This window comes from Solanum pennellii, chromosome 2 (assembly GCF_001406875.1).
Source record: "Solanum pennellii chromosome 2, SPENNV200".
NCBI classification, from domain to species: domain Eukaryota; kingdom Viridiplantae; phylum Streptophyta; class Magnoliopsida; order Solanales; family Solanaceae; genus Solanum; species Solanum pennellii.
This window is the reverse complement of record NC_028638.1, coordinates 55,558,768-55,574,466: the sequence shown is the minus strand read 5'-3', so window position 1 is coordinate 55,574,466 and position 15,699 is coordinate 55,558,768. Positions and strand designations below refer to the sequence as shown.

The window sequence follows — 15,699 nt, the reverse complement described above, 5'->3', positions numbered from 1 at the left end:
CTGCTCAAGTTCAGTATTCAAAGTACAATAGAAAATAGAGAGCAAGAAGGAAAAAGAAAAGAAACAAAAAACAGTTCAATGTTGAAAAACGAGAACAGTGGGGGTTTTGATGGCAGTAGAAACAACTGGTCAAGGGTGTGTGACAGTTGTCGTTCCACTGCATGTGCCGTTTACTGCAGGGCAGATTCCAGCTTTTTGTGTGCCGGCTGTGACACCCGCATGCATGCAGCAAATCTGTTGGCTTCTCGTCACAAGTGTGTGTGGATTTGCCAGGCCTGCGAACGTTCCCCTGTAGCCTTTCTTTGCAAGGCAGGTGCTGCCTCACTCTGTACCTCCTGCGACGCTGACATCCACTCTGCCAGCCCCTTGGCGTGCCGTCATCACCGTGTCCCAATTATGCCCATTCTAGGTAGCCACACAAAACTTATACTCCTACATGTAAAAAATAACAAATATTTCAATAAATATGATTTTTGAACCATAATTTCAAAAATGTAAAGTATTAAGTAGCAAGAACATTTAAAGATTGAACCCATCAAACTTAAATTTTAAGTTCGTCTTGATTCCACTTTCCAGGAAGTCTTTATGGTCCTCCAGCTGTTGAAACTATTGGCAGTGGTTCTATAATGATTGGTGGGCCCACAGGGGAAAGCGGGAGGATTATGGGTTCTTGAGATTTACTCAAAATGCAGATGATATGACTGTAAATGAAGAAGATGAAGATGAAGCAGCTTCATGGCTATTGCTGAATCCTCCTGTTAAGAAGAACAATAAGAACAACTTTGACAATGACAACAACGATCAAAATAACAACTATGGGACGTTGTTTGGTGGGGAAGTAGTGGATGACTACTTGGATCTAGCGGAGTATGGAGGGGATAGTCAATTTAACGATCAGTACGGAGTTAATCAGCAGCAACATCATTACTCTGTTCCTCAGAAGAGCTACCATGGAGATAGTGTTGTGCCAGTTCAGGAAGGACAGGGAAAATCTCCGATTCTCTACAACCAACAACAACAACAACAAATTCACCACCTAAATTTTCAGCTGGGAATGGAGTATGATAATTCTAACACTAGATATGGTTACCCTGCTACTATGAGTCACAGTGTGAGTTTTCTAATCTGTATCCATATATCTCCCTTCAGGCAACATGCACTTTGACGAAATTCATGGACCAAGGAAATCTTTATGGATCAAATTTTTTATTCCTTATTTCACTGATTTTCACTTTTTATGGACGAAAAAACTGTAGGTGCCTTTTAAGTGATACTTAATTGGAGCGACTTATCTTGATGTATTCTCAGGTTTCCATTTCGTCAATGGATGTCAGCGTTATCCCAGAATCTGCACTAAGTGAAACTTCAAACTCCCACCTGCGACCTCCAAAAGGGAACATGGACCTTTTCTTAGGCCCTCCAATTCAGATACCTCCCCAGCTTACTCCAATGGACAGAGAAGCCAGAGTCCTAAAGTACAGAGAGAAGAAGAAGAACCGTAAATTCGAGAAAACCATAAGGTATGCTTTAAGAAAAGTCTATGCAGAAACAAGGCCAAAAATCAAAGGCCGATTTGCGAAAAGAACAGACGTCGCTGAAGAAGACCAAATGCTTTCCACACAACTAATGGCAGATGGAATTTATGGAATTGTTCCTTCATAGCAATGAGTAGATCAACTATAAGTCGCTAAATCTAGTATTAGTATTGTATCTTACATCATTATCGAGCGACTAGCTATTGAATAATGAGAATGTACTAAAGTAGTTTTCCACAGAAGCTTTTTCAAATTTTCTGCATTTTTGTATATGTTCAAAAAGAGTTCTTCCTTGTAGACTGCATTGCAGTCAATACGTACAATTGTCCAGAGGAAAAAGAAAAGAAAAAGGCCCTTCAGTGTAAAGGGATTGGGATTGACCCAACAAGATAAAAGTACTAGTTCTGCAAGAAGCAAGGAATTGACTGCAATAGCAAGGACCAGAGGTTTTGGATTAATGCAGGACCTTTTTGGTATGAAGTGTTTACCTTCTTAGTGGACCTACCCGTACAAACATAGATACTGGATGCCTAAAGGGAAAAGAAAAAAGAAAATAAGAATTGACTGCAGTTAACTTTTCCAAAATAAAAAAGAACCGAGGCCAGCCACAAGTAATGGGAAAAGCACTATTACCAACGACCTCTTGTCGCCCAGTTGTATATGACAATGTGTGCAGGTGCAATATAATTGAAGCTCACTTCTGCTTTCTGCTTTCCACTGTGGTCATCTTTTTGTTGGAACATATCTTTTTGAATTTGATATATAATGTTCATCAATAGCTGCTTTTGGTCCAGAGCCTTCCCCAGATTCTCCTTCAGTACAATGAATGTCCCATCACTGAAGATAAAGAATAAAAGGACCACTTCTCTTCTCCAAGGATAGGAAAGCATGGATGCAATATTTTTGCCTAAAAATGGTAGTCCATACGCACCATGTAAGCAAGATATCACAATGATCATCAAAAAACTTAGTTTAATGACAGAATCAGGGATATCCCCAATTCAGCTAAAACACAGCTTCTAATTAGTTATCGGCAAGGAAATAGGTAATTTCCTTAAGGAATATACAAAGCACTTTAGTCAATTGTGAAAGGAAAATTAAAGGCAATAGAAGGGGAACGACATGGAATAGATGGATAAAACTATTGAATTAAGCTAGTGAATTTATCTAAGACCAATCATCTGGATTTTCCTTTCACTTCTACTGAAACTAAAAAAGTTCAAAGTGCATCAAGACGATCAACTACTAAAGTGATCCTCCTATCTTGGAATCTTAAGTGTTCTCTGTTTCATCTATTTCACTAATTGTGTATATATACTCAACTTAAAGTACTTGGCAGTATGAACCTTACTGGATTCCACTGCGCACTAGTTCCCTGCAACAGAATGGTGTTGTCAAGAGCTAAAGGGAAGAAGAGCACCCCAGGGTATGATTGGAATTTAAGTGCAAAGAAAGGCTAAAAAGCACATGTTAGTGAAGGAAGATGGAGATGAAGAAACATAAATAAAATAAACACACACAAGAAGTTATATGGACAAAGGAAATGAAGAAAATTTTTGCAAGTGGAACATATATGAAGAGTAAAATCATTTTAAATTTTTATTCAGTTGCACAAATGCAAATTTAAGTTTCTAATTCAATTTCATTGACTAATTGTCTTTGTGCTAATTTTCTCTAATGAATTTCTAACTCGCTGTTTTTATTTTTTTAACAAGTGATACGAATTGCTTTTTAATTACTGTTTAGTGTCACCCACTTCAAAATAGAACTTAAAGGCCTTATAAATTAATTCTTTTAAGAAGCAATTATAGTTGGCTGTGTTGTTGTAGGCACATGCCTTGCACTTGAGCGCTGCCTGAGCAACAAAACGCAGCTAGCCTGTGATGCATCTATATTCGAGGTTTAAGCATGCCTCATGAGCACTTCTAACAAATTGCTACATAATCCAACATCACTCTGGTTAGTATTAACAAATTCTATCTAGTTCAATTACAGAATACTTTTGTTTAGCAGAAATCAAAAGGGCAAAAAGTATTTATGAATACAGCTGCTTTACAAACAAAGCCCAAAAAGATGTAGCTTAACATAAATGACTTGGGTTTCTTTATTAGATTCTCAGCCATTATTTAGCTCAGTTATTTCTGCACTAATCTATTTGCAATCAAAACATCTTAACACTAAGAAATATCAATAAAGATACTTGCTGATCTCCTCATACGTGTTTGCAGGCTAATAAATTGCTAATCTATCTTTAGAAATCCCTGTAAGCCAGTTCATTCAATATTCCAGTAACAGTAAACTGTGAAGCATAAGATGAGGAGGAATTCCATGACCTCAACAATATCAATAATCAAAACACAGTGTACTTTTATCAGTCTTGTGCTAATATCAGGTTTACAACATATGCAACTGATTGAATCAGACGCGAAAGGAAAGCATATTGCACTTTTACCTTTTCTCAATGTGAAGTGGTCATTGATAAAGTAACAAGGCAAGTTCCAGCTTATTGAAGAATACGATGAAAATGTAAGGAGGTAAGAACTTTGTGGCTGAGAAATTTCATCCAAGAACGGCTTGGACGTTCACTTTTAGGTCCTTTTTGATCATTGGGTACTTTTAGTATCCAATTCTGCACTGCTATTCGTTGAACAAAGAACCTTTATCCACCCCACAACTCACTAGCAAAGAAAAAGAATACTCATCAAATGTCACAGCCAGTATTATTCCCACCCAAAGTAACGGACAAACAACTCATTATTTGAGATATTCCTGATCAAGATATAGTTGAATAATTTAATTAACAACAGGATATTCAAGGTGCTCTACTATCTTATACTTCCTTATAGATCATGTCCAATTACTTTTCGGGACCTCAACAAAGATGTCTCATTTAAAAGCATCCAGTTGACTGCCAAAGGACCTGAGGCTAATCTAAACCAGCATTTAAAAGCATATAGTAGTAGTTTATTAAAAAAATGTAGCACTTTTTGCTTTTGTGGAGGTGGAGTTCTGAGAAAAAGTGAAAAGAGTAGGTTGCACTTATGTCACCTGAGCACAGCTAAGCTTTCAAGTTTGAGGTCCCTCAGATTCCAGGGGAATTTTAGCAATCTATTTCTGCTCTGCCATTTGTCTGAACGTCGGCACTTTTTTCTGAAACTCATAAAAACCAAGCAATCCACCGTGGAGCAATTTTTGTGATTCCAATGCAATTAAGTTGTTAAAGCTAGAAACAACCTTTAGTGATTTCCTGATTCAATGTGAAAACATTAACTGCATTGGTGGTTCATTCGACAACAAAATCCAGCTATAGTAATCTTATTTCTTGTCTATGAACTGCTAATTTCATAAAAGTTTGCTGCTGCACTAGGTGTCAAATAATTCTGCCCACCAAATATTGAGGCAAATGAGATACCTAATAATAATTTTACTTGTTTTACGTATTATCCCTCATTAAAGATGGTATCAGTTGTTCCGGAGGATAATCCTAACCAATATTCTAAAGACATGGTTTAAAAGAAAATTTAGCATTGCAGATTCTATCTCAGCAAGAACATTGAAGTTGTGGTCCTGAATTTCGGAAGAAGTTACCAGAGCCGCGCTAAGCCTTTCAACTTTGAGGTCCCTCTTGATCCATTGCACTTTAGTACCTATTTCTGCTCTGCCATTCGCTGAAACTCAGCACTTTTAACACAGCCCACATATACCAAGCATTCAATCATGGAGCAATTCTTGTTATTCTGACATTCATAAAATCATTAAACCAACTAAACATCTTTCAGATCCTTAGGACTTTATGTATCTATTTCTGCAATGACATTTGCCAAACATCATTACTTTTTTTTATCTGATTTACAGCCACAACAAAGATTCTTTCGTGTCGTCTCATCAATTTATCCAATAGTACAATTAAGAGGTAGCAAACTCGGAATCAAGGGTGGCTAAACCCTAAAACCCAAGGGCCTCAAAATTACAAATCCTCCAAAAGAACCAAAAAAATCCCCAAATTTAGTTAACTCAAATACGAAAACATGCATGTAATGCAGAGAACATAAATAAATTAGAGCAAGAGGCGACAAAATGAAGAACCACAAGCACCGGACAGAAGATGAAGCAGATACATATATATATATAAAAAGAGGCAACCAATCTGTATTTTTATATATTATTGTTAGAAGCACCGTAATAAGTACGCTAACTAAAATGTTAATACCGTATAGTTATAATGAGAAGCACCGTAATAAGTACGCTAACTAAAATGTTAATACCGTATAGTTATAATGAGAAGCACCGTAATAAGTACGCTAACTAAAATGTTAATACCGTGTTGTGAAAATCACGCGTAATAAGTACGCTAAGAAAAATGTTAATACCGTATTGTGAAAATAACGCGTAATAAGTACGCTAACTAAAAATGTTAATGCCGTATATTGTAAGTAGAATATAAAGTGTTACTACTGCTCCCATTAATAAAAATTAATGTAATTTGTTGGTAATCTATTACTTATTATAATGCATATGTATTTTTGAAAATTTATTATTGATGTAGTTATAATTAAAAATAGTAAATAATTGTTACTCTGTCTCATATTATTTGATTATTTTTCTTATTACACGTAATAAATAAAAATATAATTTTACTAGTTTCACCCCTTCAAAACTTGTCAAAAATTTTACAAACAAATGTGTACACTCTTAAAAAGAATTAATAATAAAAGAGTAATGTAGACAAAACTTACATTATGTATGGATCATTGTTATCCATTGTATTGTATTGTATCGTTACTATACCTACAATGTTTGTTTTGATTGTTCCTTAAAATGTATTGTATTGTATTGTTTAATTTCGTTGTTATGTAACAATGAAAACTCCTATTTTATGGAATAACCAATTTGGTGTGTTCCCATTGTTAATTTTTTTTTTCAATTATATATTTACATAATATTTCAAAATACTATTTACCCTTTATCTTAATTATTTAAATCTAATCAAACCTCCTACCCTAGAATAATTAAGCATATTTTCGTAAATATATAAATTACAATACAGTACGATATGATCAAACCAAACAATTAAAATGTTATTAAACAACAACAAACAATATAGTCGAGCCAAATATTGTATCTACCAACCATACAATACAATACAATACAATGCAATACATTATGAAACAATTAGTAACAATTATTCAACCAACGTGTTAATGAATACTATCTTAATTTAATAAAATGGACAACTACTACTTGGTTAATTAATATTTTCTCTAAGATAGCAACGAAAAAACATTCATTTCAATTAGATAATAAAATAGGGATCCCAAAAAATAGTATATTTTCAGAAGACCCTATATAAAGAAATGATCCCATTAATATTATAAATAAATGTTCCCTTTGTTTAAAAAAGAATGACCCTTTTCCTTTTTTGACATCACTTTAACTTTAACTTTTCACGTGGCATGTTTAAGACCACAAAATTAAAGGGTATTTTGGTAAATTTGACATAACTTTAATTTAGAACCACAAGATTAAAAAATTTTATTTCTTTTCTTAAACTCTGTTTCAAATCAAACTATGTCATTCTTTTTTAAACAGATGGAGTAATTCTTTAAAATATATATATATATATAAGATAATTTAGTGAAATATGATTATATTGTTTTCTGCTTTTTCTTAAAATTTAAATTTAGTTAAAGTTGATCATCTATAACTTTTCTTAGTATATCCAAAAGTTATGGTGTTATCTTTTTTAACTGCACCATAAAATTGTCATGTCTTGTAGATGCACAAGTGTTACCTTTCGCGTAACTAGTTTTAAAGGTATTACATCGTCTTCAACTTTATCATCATTATTATTTTTTCCAGTTGTATCCACAATTTCTTCTAAGATTTGGATCTATACTCAGGTATCATTTTCACCCATTCAATAGGGTACTAGCGTTCATTTTAGTGGTAACTGAGATCATTAATCATGACTAACTTCTTGCATGACGTTTTCACAAGTGATTCATTCAAATTATTTGAGATTTCATCTTTGAATGAGTTTTACGGTGTTGAAGCACGTTTTAAATGAATAAATATAAATTTATTGATAGAATAATACCCCTACAAAATAGTAATAGCTCATGGTCCCACCTATATAGTTTTGATAGGTTTTTATTCTATGTGACACTTATTTTTAATAAGATAATAAACTACTATGGAGCGGAGAGAGTAATTATTATGCACATATTTTTGAAATTTTACTATTGATAAAATTATATCAAAACCATAAATGATTTAATTTTTCGTTAAATTTTATTTCTTAATTTGCTTAATTCACTTAAATATGAATCAACCATGTATCAATATTAGTTTTGTAAGTTTGTCTTCAATTCTTTTAAATATTTTATTTAGGCATTTCAAGCTCAAATTAATTAGATTATCAACTAATTTAATTATATAAAAAAAATTATCATTAATTTTAAATGTCTTCTAAAGTAACATTCACTATAATATTGGTTTTGTGATACGATATATTATACAACTAAAAGAAATACACTTTAATAGATATAGTAAAGGGAAAATTGTATATAATAGCAAACTAATAACCTAAAATAAATGGAGTAGCTAAGGTTTGATTTAATTATGCTCCATAGCAAACGTTTGCAAAAAATTGTCAGGCGCCTCTCTCCCAAATATCTCGCTGACCACTCTCCTCCAGTCTCTCGCTCGCTTCCTCACTTTTTATACAAACACAAGTGTATAGAAATTGTTCCTAATTGTATAAAGCAAAGAAAATTGTATAAATACATATATTTTTGTTCCCCTCTCTCCCCTCTTCCAAATCTCGCTCGCCACTCTCCCAGATCTCGCTCGCCACCCTCGCCTTTCTCACTTATACAAACAGAAGCGAAATGTATAAATTGTGTTTCTGTTTGTATAAAGCGTGAGAAAATTGTATATACACATGCAAAGTACATATGTTTTCGTCCTATACACTTATAATTATACACTAAAAATACTCCCCTGTCCAGATTCTTTTGCCTTTCTCTCTTTATCGTTTTATACAATTTTCAAATTGTATCTAATTTCTCTCTTTCTCGTTTTATACAATTCGATTTAATTGTATATTCCTTGTCAAGTCTCTTTTGTCTTTCTCTCTTTCTCATTTTATACAAATTGTATATAATCGTTCTATACACTTATAATAATACAATTCGTTTATACACTTCGTTTTTATATAGTTCTCTGCCCAAGTGTCTTTCTTTCTTGTTTTATACACTTCGTTTTATACAATTTGCTTCAACTGTATATGTATAACGAATTATATAGTTTCTATGTTTGCTATGGAGCGCAATTATACAAAGTTTGCTATAGCACACAAATATAAATTTTTTATTTGCTATATGTGAAAGTTGTCCTATATTAACTCAAGCGAAACCTTAATTTTATTTTAAAACACTTTTAGAACAACTTCAAAATATTATATAATAATTGAGTTTTATGAAAAGGTTTTAAAACTATAATCAATAAAAAAATATTTAAATATTTGTGTTATTATGTTATGTAAAATAATTCATACATGCATATATTTGTTTTGCAAAATACAACAAATATTATACTTTCAATTGAAAGGAAGGAAATAGTTATCAAGTTACAATTAACCATCATATAATTTTAGAATTTATCAAAACAAAAACAAAATTAAAAACTAAGTAAATTTTCTTTTCTATATTTTGGCTTTAGATCACTTTATTTAGCTAACATTGCAATAGATTGAGAGTAGATTTAAGACATAAACTTGTCAAAGCTATTCAAATAAAGGAATATAGCCCATTGTTTAAGATTCTCAATTATTATTTGAAAGAAAATAAGAGCTAATTTTTCCTCAATAATAATCATAATAATTAGCCGAAACACAAGCAACTACATACATTCTTTAAAATCTTAAAAAAAAAGTAATTTTTTTGAAATTTACTGTGTCCACCACTTACTTGAATGACAAAGTATTCTAAATCAATATTCTCACAATTCATATTGCAAAAACAACATAATTTAATTCTCCAATTCTCCAAGAGCATACGCTAAAATGAAAAGTACAGTCCACATTATTTGATCATCATTCAATTCACTAGAGAACATATGGTATGCAATGATTTATCAAAATTATGAGAAATCATCAAGAATGATAAATAAAAAACTTTGACAATGTATTTACAACTTATAATTGATTTAGAAATTAAATGCGTGTTACAATTCAAATTCAAGCTATTAATGTTAATTATTTTGAAATAAAATTTAGCTTGAGTTCACATGATGAATTGGGCTACACATGAGCTTTAAAAACTTATGTATATTGGACAATTATCCTTCCATGCACAAATAACTTTATTTTTTTGTGGTCTTTAAATTTTATAATTTTAACTTTGTGATTGTGGTTTTAATGATTGTCCTACAAAGCTTAGCTGAACAAAAAAATCAAATGGAATTGTTTTTAAAGTAACGAAGAACTTGGTACATTAAACTTATGTTAACTAGTTTTTCTTTAGCCTCAGACATATATTAGTATGAGTTGTATCACATAAAATTCTAAAACTGAACTAATTATATTAAAAGGCACAAGTTATACCCTAAAAAACATAAGTCCATATCAAAAACATTATGCTTAAAAAGTTCATATGCGTTGGACATAATTAAGTTAAATAATATGAACTCGTGCCTTGTAGGGCATAAAATGTGCTTAGCATTTTTTATTTTTTTTTATTATTATTATTAGTAAGTGTAAGATTTATCTTGTGAATTAGATAGCATTGAACTAGTGAACTTATGTTTTCAAGCAAACATTCTTATAAAAAACGTCTAGCGAAATTTAGTTATAATTTAGGATACTTTTGATAACAAATTTTAATTAAAGGAATAGTAAGAATAAAAGTTAAAGATCACTATATGCAACAAAGGTTACTTAATCAACCCAGAGTTATTATCAAACATAGGATTACTTAGCTGTTAATTAAGAGATTTTTAATACATGAATTTGATCATAAGAAAGTCATCTTATTCCTCTGGAACCTTGGTTTATATATCTATCACTTTTCTGTTAAAGCTACACTTCTTTTTATCCTTCTTTTATGAATAAATAAATTATTTATAAGCCTATCATAAGTATGACTTAAAATTCATGAACTGAATTAGATTCTTAACCCGAAAGAACACGTTTAGCGGGCCCTATAGGCCCATTTCACAAGAAAATCTCCTTCAATTTCTTCAAACATTCACAATTACACATTATTGTTCATGTTATTTTTCCATACCATTAAATTACACATATACCCTTTCAAAACCCATTTTCAATCAAAGTTGGAACTAAAACAGGTTCAGTAAATTTATTTAGACAGATAATTTTAAAGTTCGATTTATTCTTATTCCTACGATTTTAAATCTTTGATTCGTCTATGTTAAAAATAAAATTATAGGATGTTATGATGTGCCCTATATTTTGTCCGCCGGTTGTTTTTGGATCATATGAGATCTTTAATGGGAGATAACATTAAAAAAAATGATTAGCTTACGATAACAATAGAGACATTAGAAGAAAACGTCACTAGAGTATAATCCACATTATCTATAGTTGATTTTAGATTTAAGTAGAAAAAAAAAACTAAGAAAGGGACCGATCGAAGAGCTAATTTAGGAAAAGATATAAACTTTCTATACTTCAATTTCTTATTTCATATTAAAATAGAATGATTGTCACCTACAAGTCTCCTAACTCTATTGTCCAATAAAGGATTGGATGACACGAGAAAATTCTTAGGTATACTAATTAGTACATTAAATGTCATTTCATATTTAAGTTGAAACGCAAATTAATTGTTGAAAACGTGTATTGTTGATCGATTTACATATTTCAATAATGATATATAATTAAGAAAAGGTCACGAAGGCAAGTTAAAGTCCAAAAATAAAATAGCACTGTGTTTGACGCATGGAGGAAAAAAAAAACTGAGTCTGAGTAAAAAGAAAGATTTAATTTGTTGTAAACCTAAATATTACCAAGCAAAAAATTATAGTACACCCTCAAATTATTTGTCTTTCATTCTAAAGTAATTATTTCAAATAATTTGTCATTTTAAAAATTTAAAATAAAATTCATTATTTTTTTTTCTCAAATTGTTAGAATTGTCCCAAATTCTTTTTTCCAATGATTTTGCCTATTCATGTTAGCATGTTTCAGCTTGTCTTGAGACTTTCGCAACTTTATAAAAGCTGAACAGATCATGAGATTATAGTACAGTAAATGGGCACCAGTTTTCACTAAAAATGGAGCCTATTTTTCTGGGCATTTTTCAATCTTTTTGTGGCAGAAAACAAAAGAATAATTCTGGAGAATTTGAAATTGTACTCTATCTTTAATATAGTGAATTTGCTCGTCTTTACCTATAACTTTTTTCAAGTTGAATTTTCACGTTACATTATGTTTCATTAATTATGTTTCTAGATTCCTTTCTCGATTATTCATATTTATCTTGTTTTTATATATGTTATTTCCTAACACAAATTAGTTGCTTTTAAAAATTATGAACACCTCAATTATAAGAGATGATACATTAATAAAGTGAATATCAACTAAAGAGATATTATATATTAAAACATAAATGAGTGTAAAATATTCACAGTCTCACCTGATTAATATGTTCTAAGAGACATGTGCGAAAAACAGGACACATATTATGATAGAGGGAGTAAAACTTCCTTTTGTTGAGATATGACAAATCCTTTTAAGAATAATATTATGTAAGGACATAAATCAAATAATACTTCTTGCTATTATCCATTTATTATTCCTAAAACTCTCTTAAAAGTAGAATAGTTTTTTAAAAAATTATTAAGTGAAAGGGTATATACAGTGCGGAGCTACATTGGCATTAGGGAATTCGAGCCTCCTTTGACGGAAAATTATATTATTTGTATATGATTAAAATAACTTTCTAAGTATATATAGTAGATATCGAAATCCTTCGGCTACTTCGTGTATCTATTTCTTGAGTTTTTGAACCCTTTACTATAACTCTGGCTCTGCCACTAGATATTTGTGGTGATAACTTATTTATTTTAAACTAAAAGAAATAATTTCACTAATTTACTTAATATGGATCAGAGTAATTAAAAAACATAAATATGGTAACTAGGGGTAAATATGGAAATTCAGGAAATTGAAAAGTGATGCACCGTCGAACTTTTGAGTGCATAGATCATCAAGGAATACAGTATACCCAAAGAAAGAATCCTAAACTTTTTTTTTTTTTGAGTAGAAAACGGTTCCATTATATGGCAACTATTTCTCCTTATCAATGCACTGTTAAAACCCATTATTTCCTCCTCTTATAAATACAACAAACATAATATATCATATCAATACCATAAAATAGAGAGAAAAAAAATGTCAAGTAATATGATGATGATGAAGCCATCACATAATGCAACTTCAACATTACTAGTAGACTCAGGTATTACCAAATGGAATTCACCAGTCCCTTATCTTTTTGGTGGTCTAGCAATTATATTGGGACTAATTGCGTTAGCGTTATTAGTCGTAACTTGTTCATACAAGAAACCTTCAACGGAAGAATCATCGTCGCGTTCAAACAACGTTAATGATTCGGATCACGGTCAAGAGAAGAAGACGATAGAGTTGATGAAACCGGAGATGGAACCTAAATTTGTTGTGATCATGCCCGGGGATTACAACCCTACGTGGTTAGCCAAACCGACTTTGCCTATCCGCTATGGTCCCAACAAAGTCTAAGCCTGGATCAACAGTTCAAAACGAATAATATCACGTATTATGTTTAAAATATTGTTAGATTAATAATTTTATTTTTTTGATCTTTTTGATTTGTCAAAACGTGTACATAAGAAGTGGTATATTTTTTGTTTCAACTAATTAACAGCTAGTAGTATATTTTTTTGTATCAACTTCTTGTCATCCAATTTTTATTTTTTTTTATATTTTATAGCTAAAGAAAAGAATATGGATCGAGTATCGTTTTATTTAATGTCAAGCAAATTAATTTAGGGCTTAATTTCTGCATTAATTAAAGTAAGCAAATGTTAAAGAATAACAAAAAGTTCCATATCGATGATTAATGAGATAGATGGTCTCTTTATAAGGCTTTGACAATCCTTCTCCCTTTGAGCTAGCTTTTGAGGTGTGAGTTAGGCCTTATACCTAATTTCACATGATATCAGAGCAGGACCCAGATGAGTGACTCTTTATACGGCTTAGACAATCCTACGCATAAAATTTATATATTTATAAATTACTTAAAATATAATATAAGTCAAAATAATTAATAATTTAAAATGTTTAACGATCTACGAAAAATTTTCATTTTTTAAAAATAAAATTTATATATTTTAAATTACTTAAAAAATAATATAAGTTAAAATAATTGATAATTTAAAATGTTTAACGACCTACAAAAAATTTACGTTTCAAAATAAAGTTATTTCAATTTTAAAATTTAAAAAGTACCACGTAAAATGAGAAAGAAAGTAATGTTTGAAGCAACGAGACCCTGCGACACAATAAATTAAGCAAAAGACGAACAAAACAGAGAACAATAATTCTTCCAATATTATATTAAAGTTACAATACACTTCTTTTGAGGAGATCAACAATAAACTTGTAGAATAGAAAACGTATATAATTAGGCTTTAGCTAGAAATTTAATTGTAACTTCGGGTGGAAGTTTTATTGATTAAATTCTGGCGCTGCTTCCTTTTTTTAAGAAAATCCCTGTGAAACTGGTCAATGATTCTTTCAATATTGACGAGTAGATGTTTGCTTCATTACGTAATTTATTCTTAAAATATGAGATTTATGCTTTCTTTGTATCAATTTGCATGTCATCGTTTGAATTTCAAAAGTTAAATAGTTTAGATTTAATGGTAAATTTGGGTATTAAATTATATCTAATCGTCGAGCCTTAACTATTTAAAAAAAATAATAAATAGGTTAAATATGAAACCGTGAAATAAGTGGTCAATTTTGAACCCAAAGGTGGATGTCAAGGGTATTTTGAAGCCAATAAATGGGTGAAAAGGGTATTTTGAAGCCAATAGGTGGGTGAAGGGCAATTATGTATCATTTTCAATACTTCAAGGGTATTTTAGGCCCTTTTTCGTTAAAAGAATATGAATAATTACAGATTAAAGTGAAAGATATACTATGATTTAAATCTCGAAATTAAAAAAAGTGTCACGTAAATAGAAGGAATATTTCTTCTTCTTTTGTTTGAATTGCCTTATTGAAACTCTAGATTCAGCACATTAGAATACTATCCTCGAGTTAAATTTCTACGTAGCTTTTATCTTTCTTTTCCCCTTTAATGTTGTTGAGAGAGAAGGGATATAATGTGAAAATTTTTGATAGACATTAACGTGACGCAGAGCCTACAGCAAAATAATGAGAGGGAGTGGAGTGTTGGAAATGAGATTTTAATTAATTAAGAGAAAGTTTGGTGCATTAAAAGAAGGAATAGGTTGAAGGGGGACCAATAACTCATTTGTATCATGGGAGACTCATGGTTCATCATTAAAGGCTAGTAGTGTTTGAGTCTTTCCAAAATAGATTTTTTATTTTCAATTTACATATATTCAATTTTTTTTAAGTTTTACTTACGAAATATTTACTAGGCATAATTTACTTTTGTTTGCTACAATGAAACTAGCACACCCTTAAGAAATGTGAAGTGCACACTCAGTGCATAGTTTTTTATGGATTTGAAAAATATTTTGAATGAGTAGTTAACTAATATTAAAGGTAAAACAAGATTATTTTTTTAAAAAAAAGTTCATACGCTAAAATGTATAACAGCATAAGTATAAGTGAAAACATATTTTAGACAATTATTCTATTGATTTGAAATGGAAAAAGTGTTTATAAGGAAAGGTTAATCAGATGAAACCGAGCTCTCCAAACAATTAACACCTAATGTTATGCCCTGGCCATTTTACTCGTACTAGGCTGCTAGCTTGATTTTATTTTATTTCTCAAAAAAACAAAAAAAATAAAAAAAAATAAGGAAATCGCTGCTTTTTCTTTTAAATCGCTGCCTTGGAAACGATTTTAAATTATTTTTTTTAAATGTTAAAGCAGCGATTTTATAAAAAAAAATAATAATAT

General features: G+C 30.7%; 1 protein-coding gene, 1 long non-coding RNA gene and 1 pseudogene across 4 annotated transcripts; 2 read left to right on the top strand and 1 right to left on the bottom strand.

Annotated features, from left to right (window-relative positions):
* Nucleotides 1–42: 42 nt before the first annotated feature.
* LOC107011048 lies at nucleotides 43–1,807 on the top strand (annotated as a pseudogene).
* On the bottom strand, nucleotides 1,333–5,788 carry LOC107011052. 3 transcript variants are annotated; one of them, XR_001455777.2, is made up of 6 exons: nucleotides 5,124–5,788; nucleotides 4,584–4,782; nucleotides 3,988–4,213; nucleotides 2,169–2,442; nucleotides 2,024–2,065; nucleotides 1,334–1,470 (listed from the first exon to the last, which is right to left on the bottom strand). It is a non-coding gene; the product is annotated as an uncharacterized LOC107011052 (long non-coding RNA). The 3 variants fall into 3 exon arrangements; XR_003576925.1 differs by having other exon boundaries at nucleotides 2,176–2,442; XR_001455776.2 differs by lacking the exon at nucleotides 2,024–2,065 and having other exon boundaries at nucleotides 1,333–1,470; nucleotides 5,124–5,787.
* Nucleotides 5,789–12,963: 7,175 nt separating this feature from the next.
* Nucleotides 12,964–13,317, top strand: LOC107010183 (protein GLUTAMINE DUMPER 6). The gene has a single exon (XM_015209424.1). The coding sequence runs from the start codon at nucleotides 12,964–12,966 to the stop codon at nucleotides 13,315–13,317; it is 354 nt and encodes a 117-aa protein (XP_015064910.1).
* Nucleotides 13,318–15,699: the final 2,382 nt, after the last annotated feature.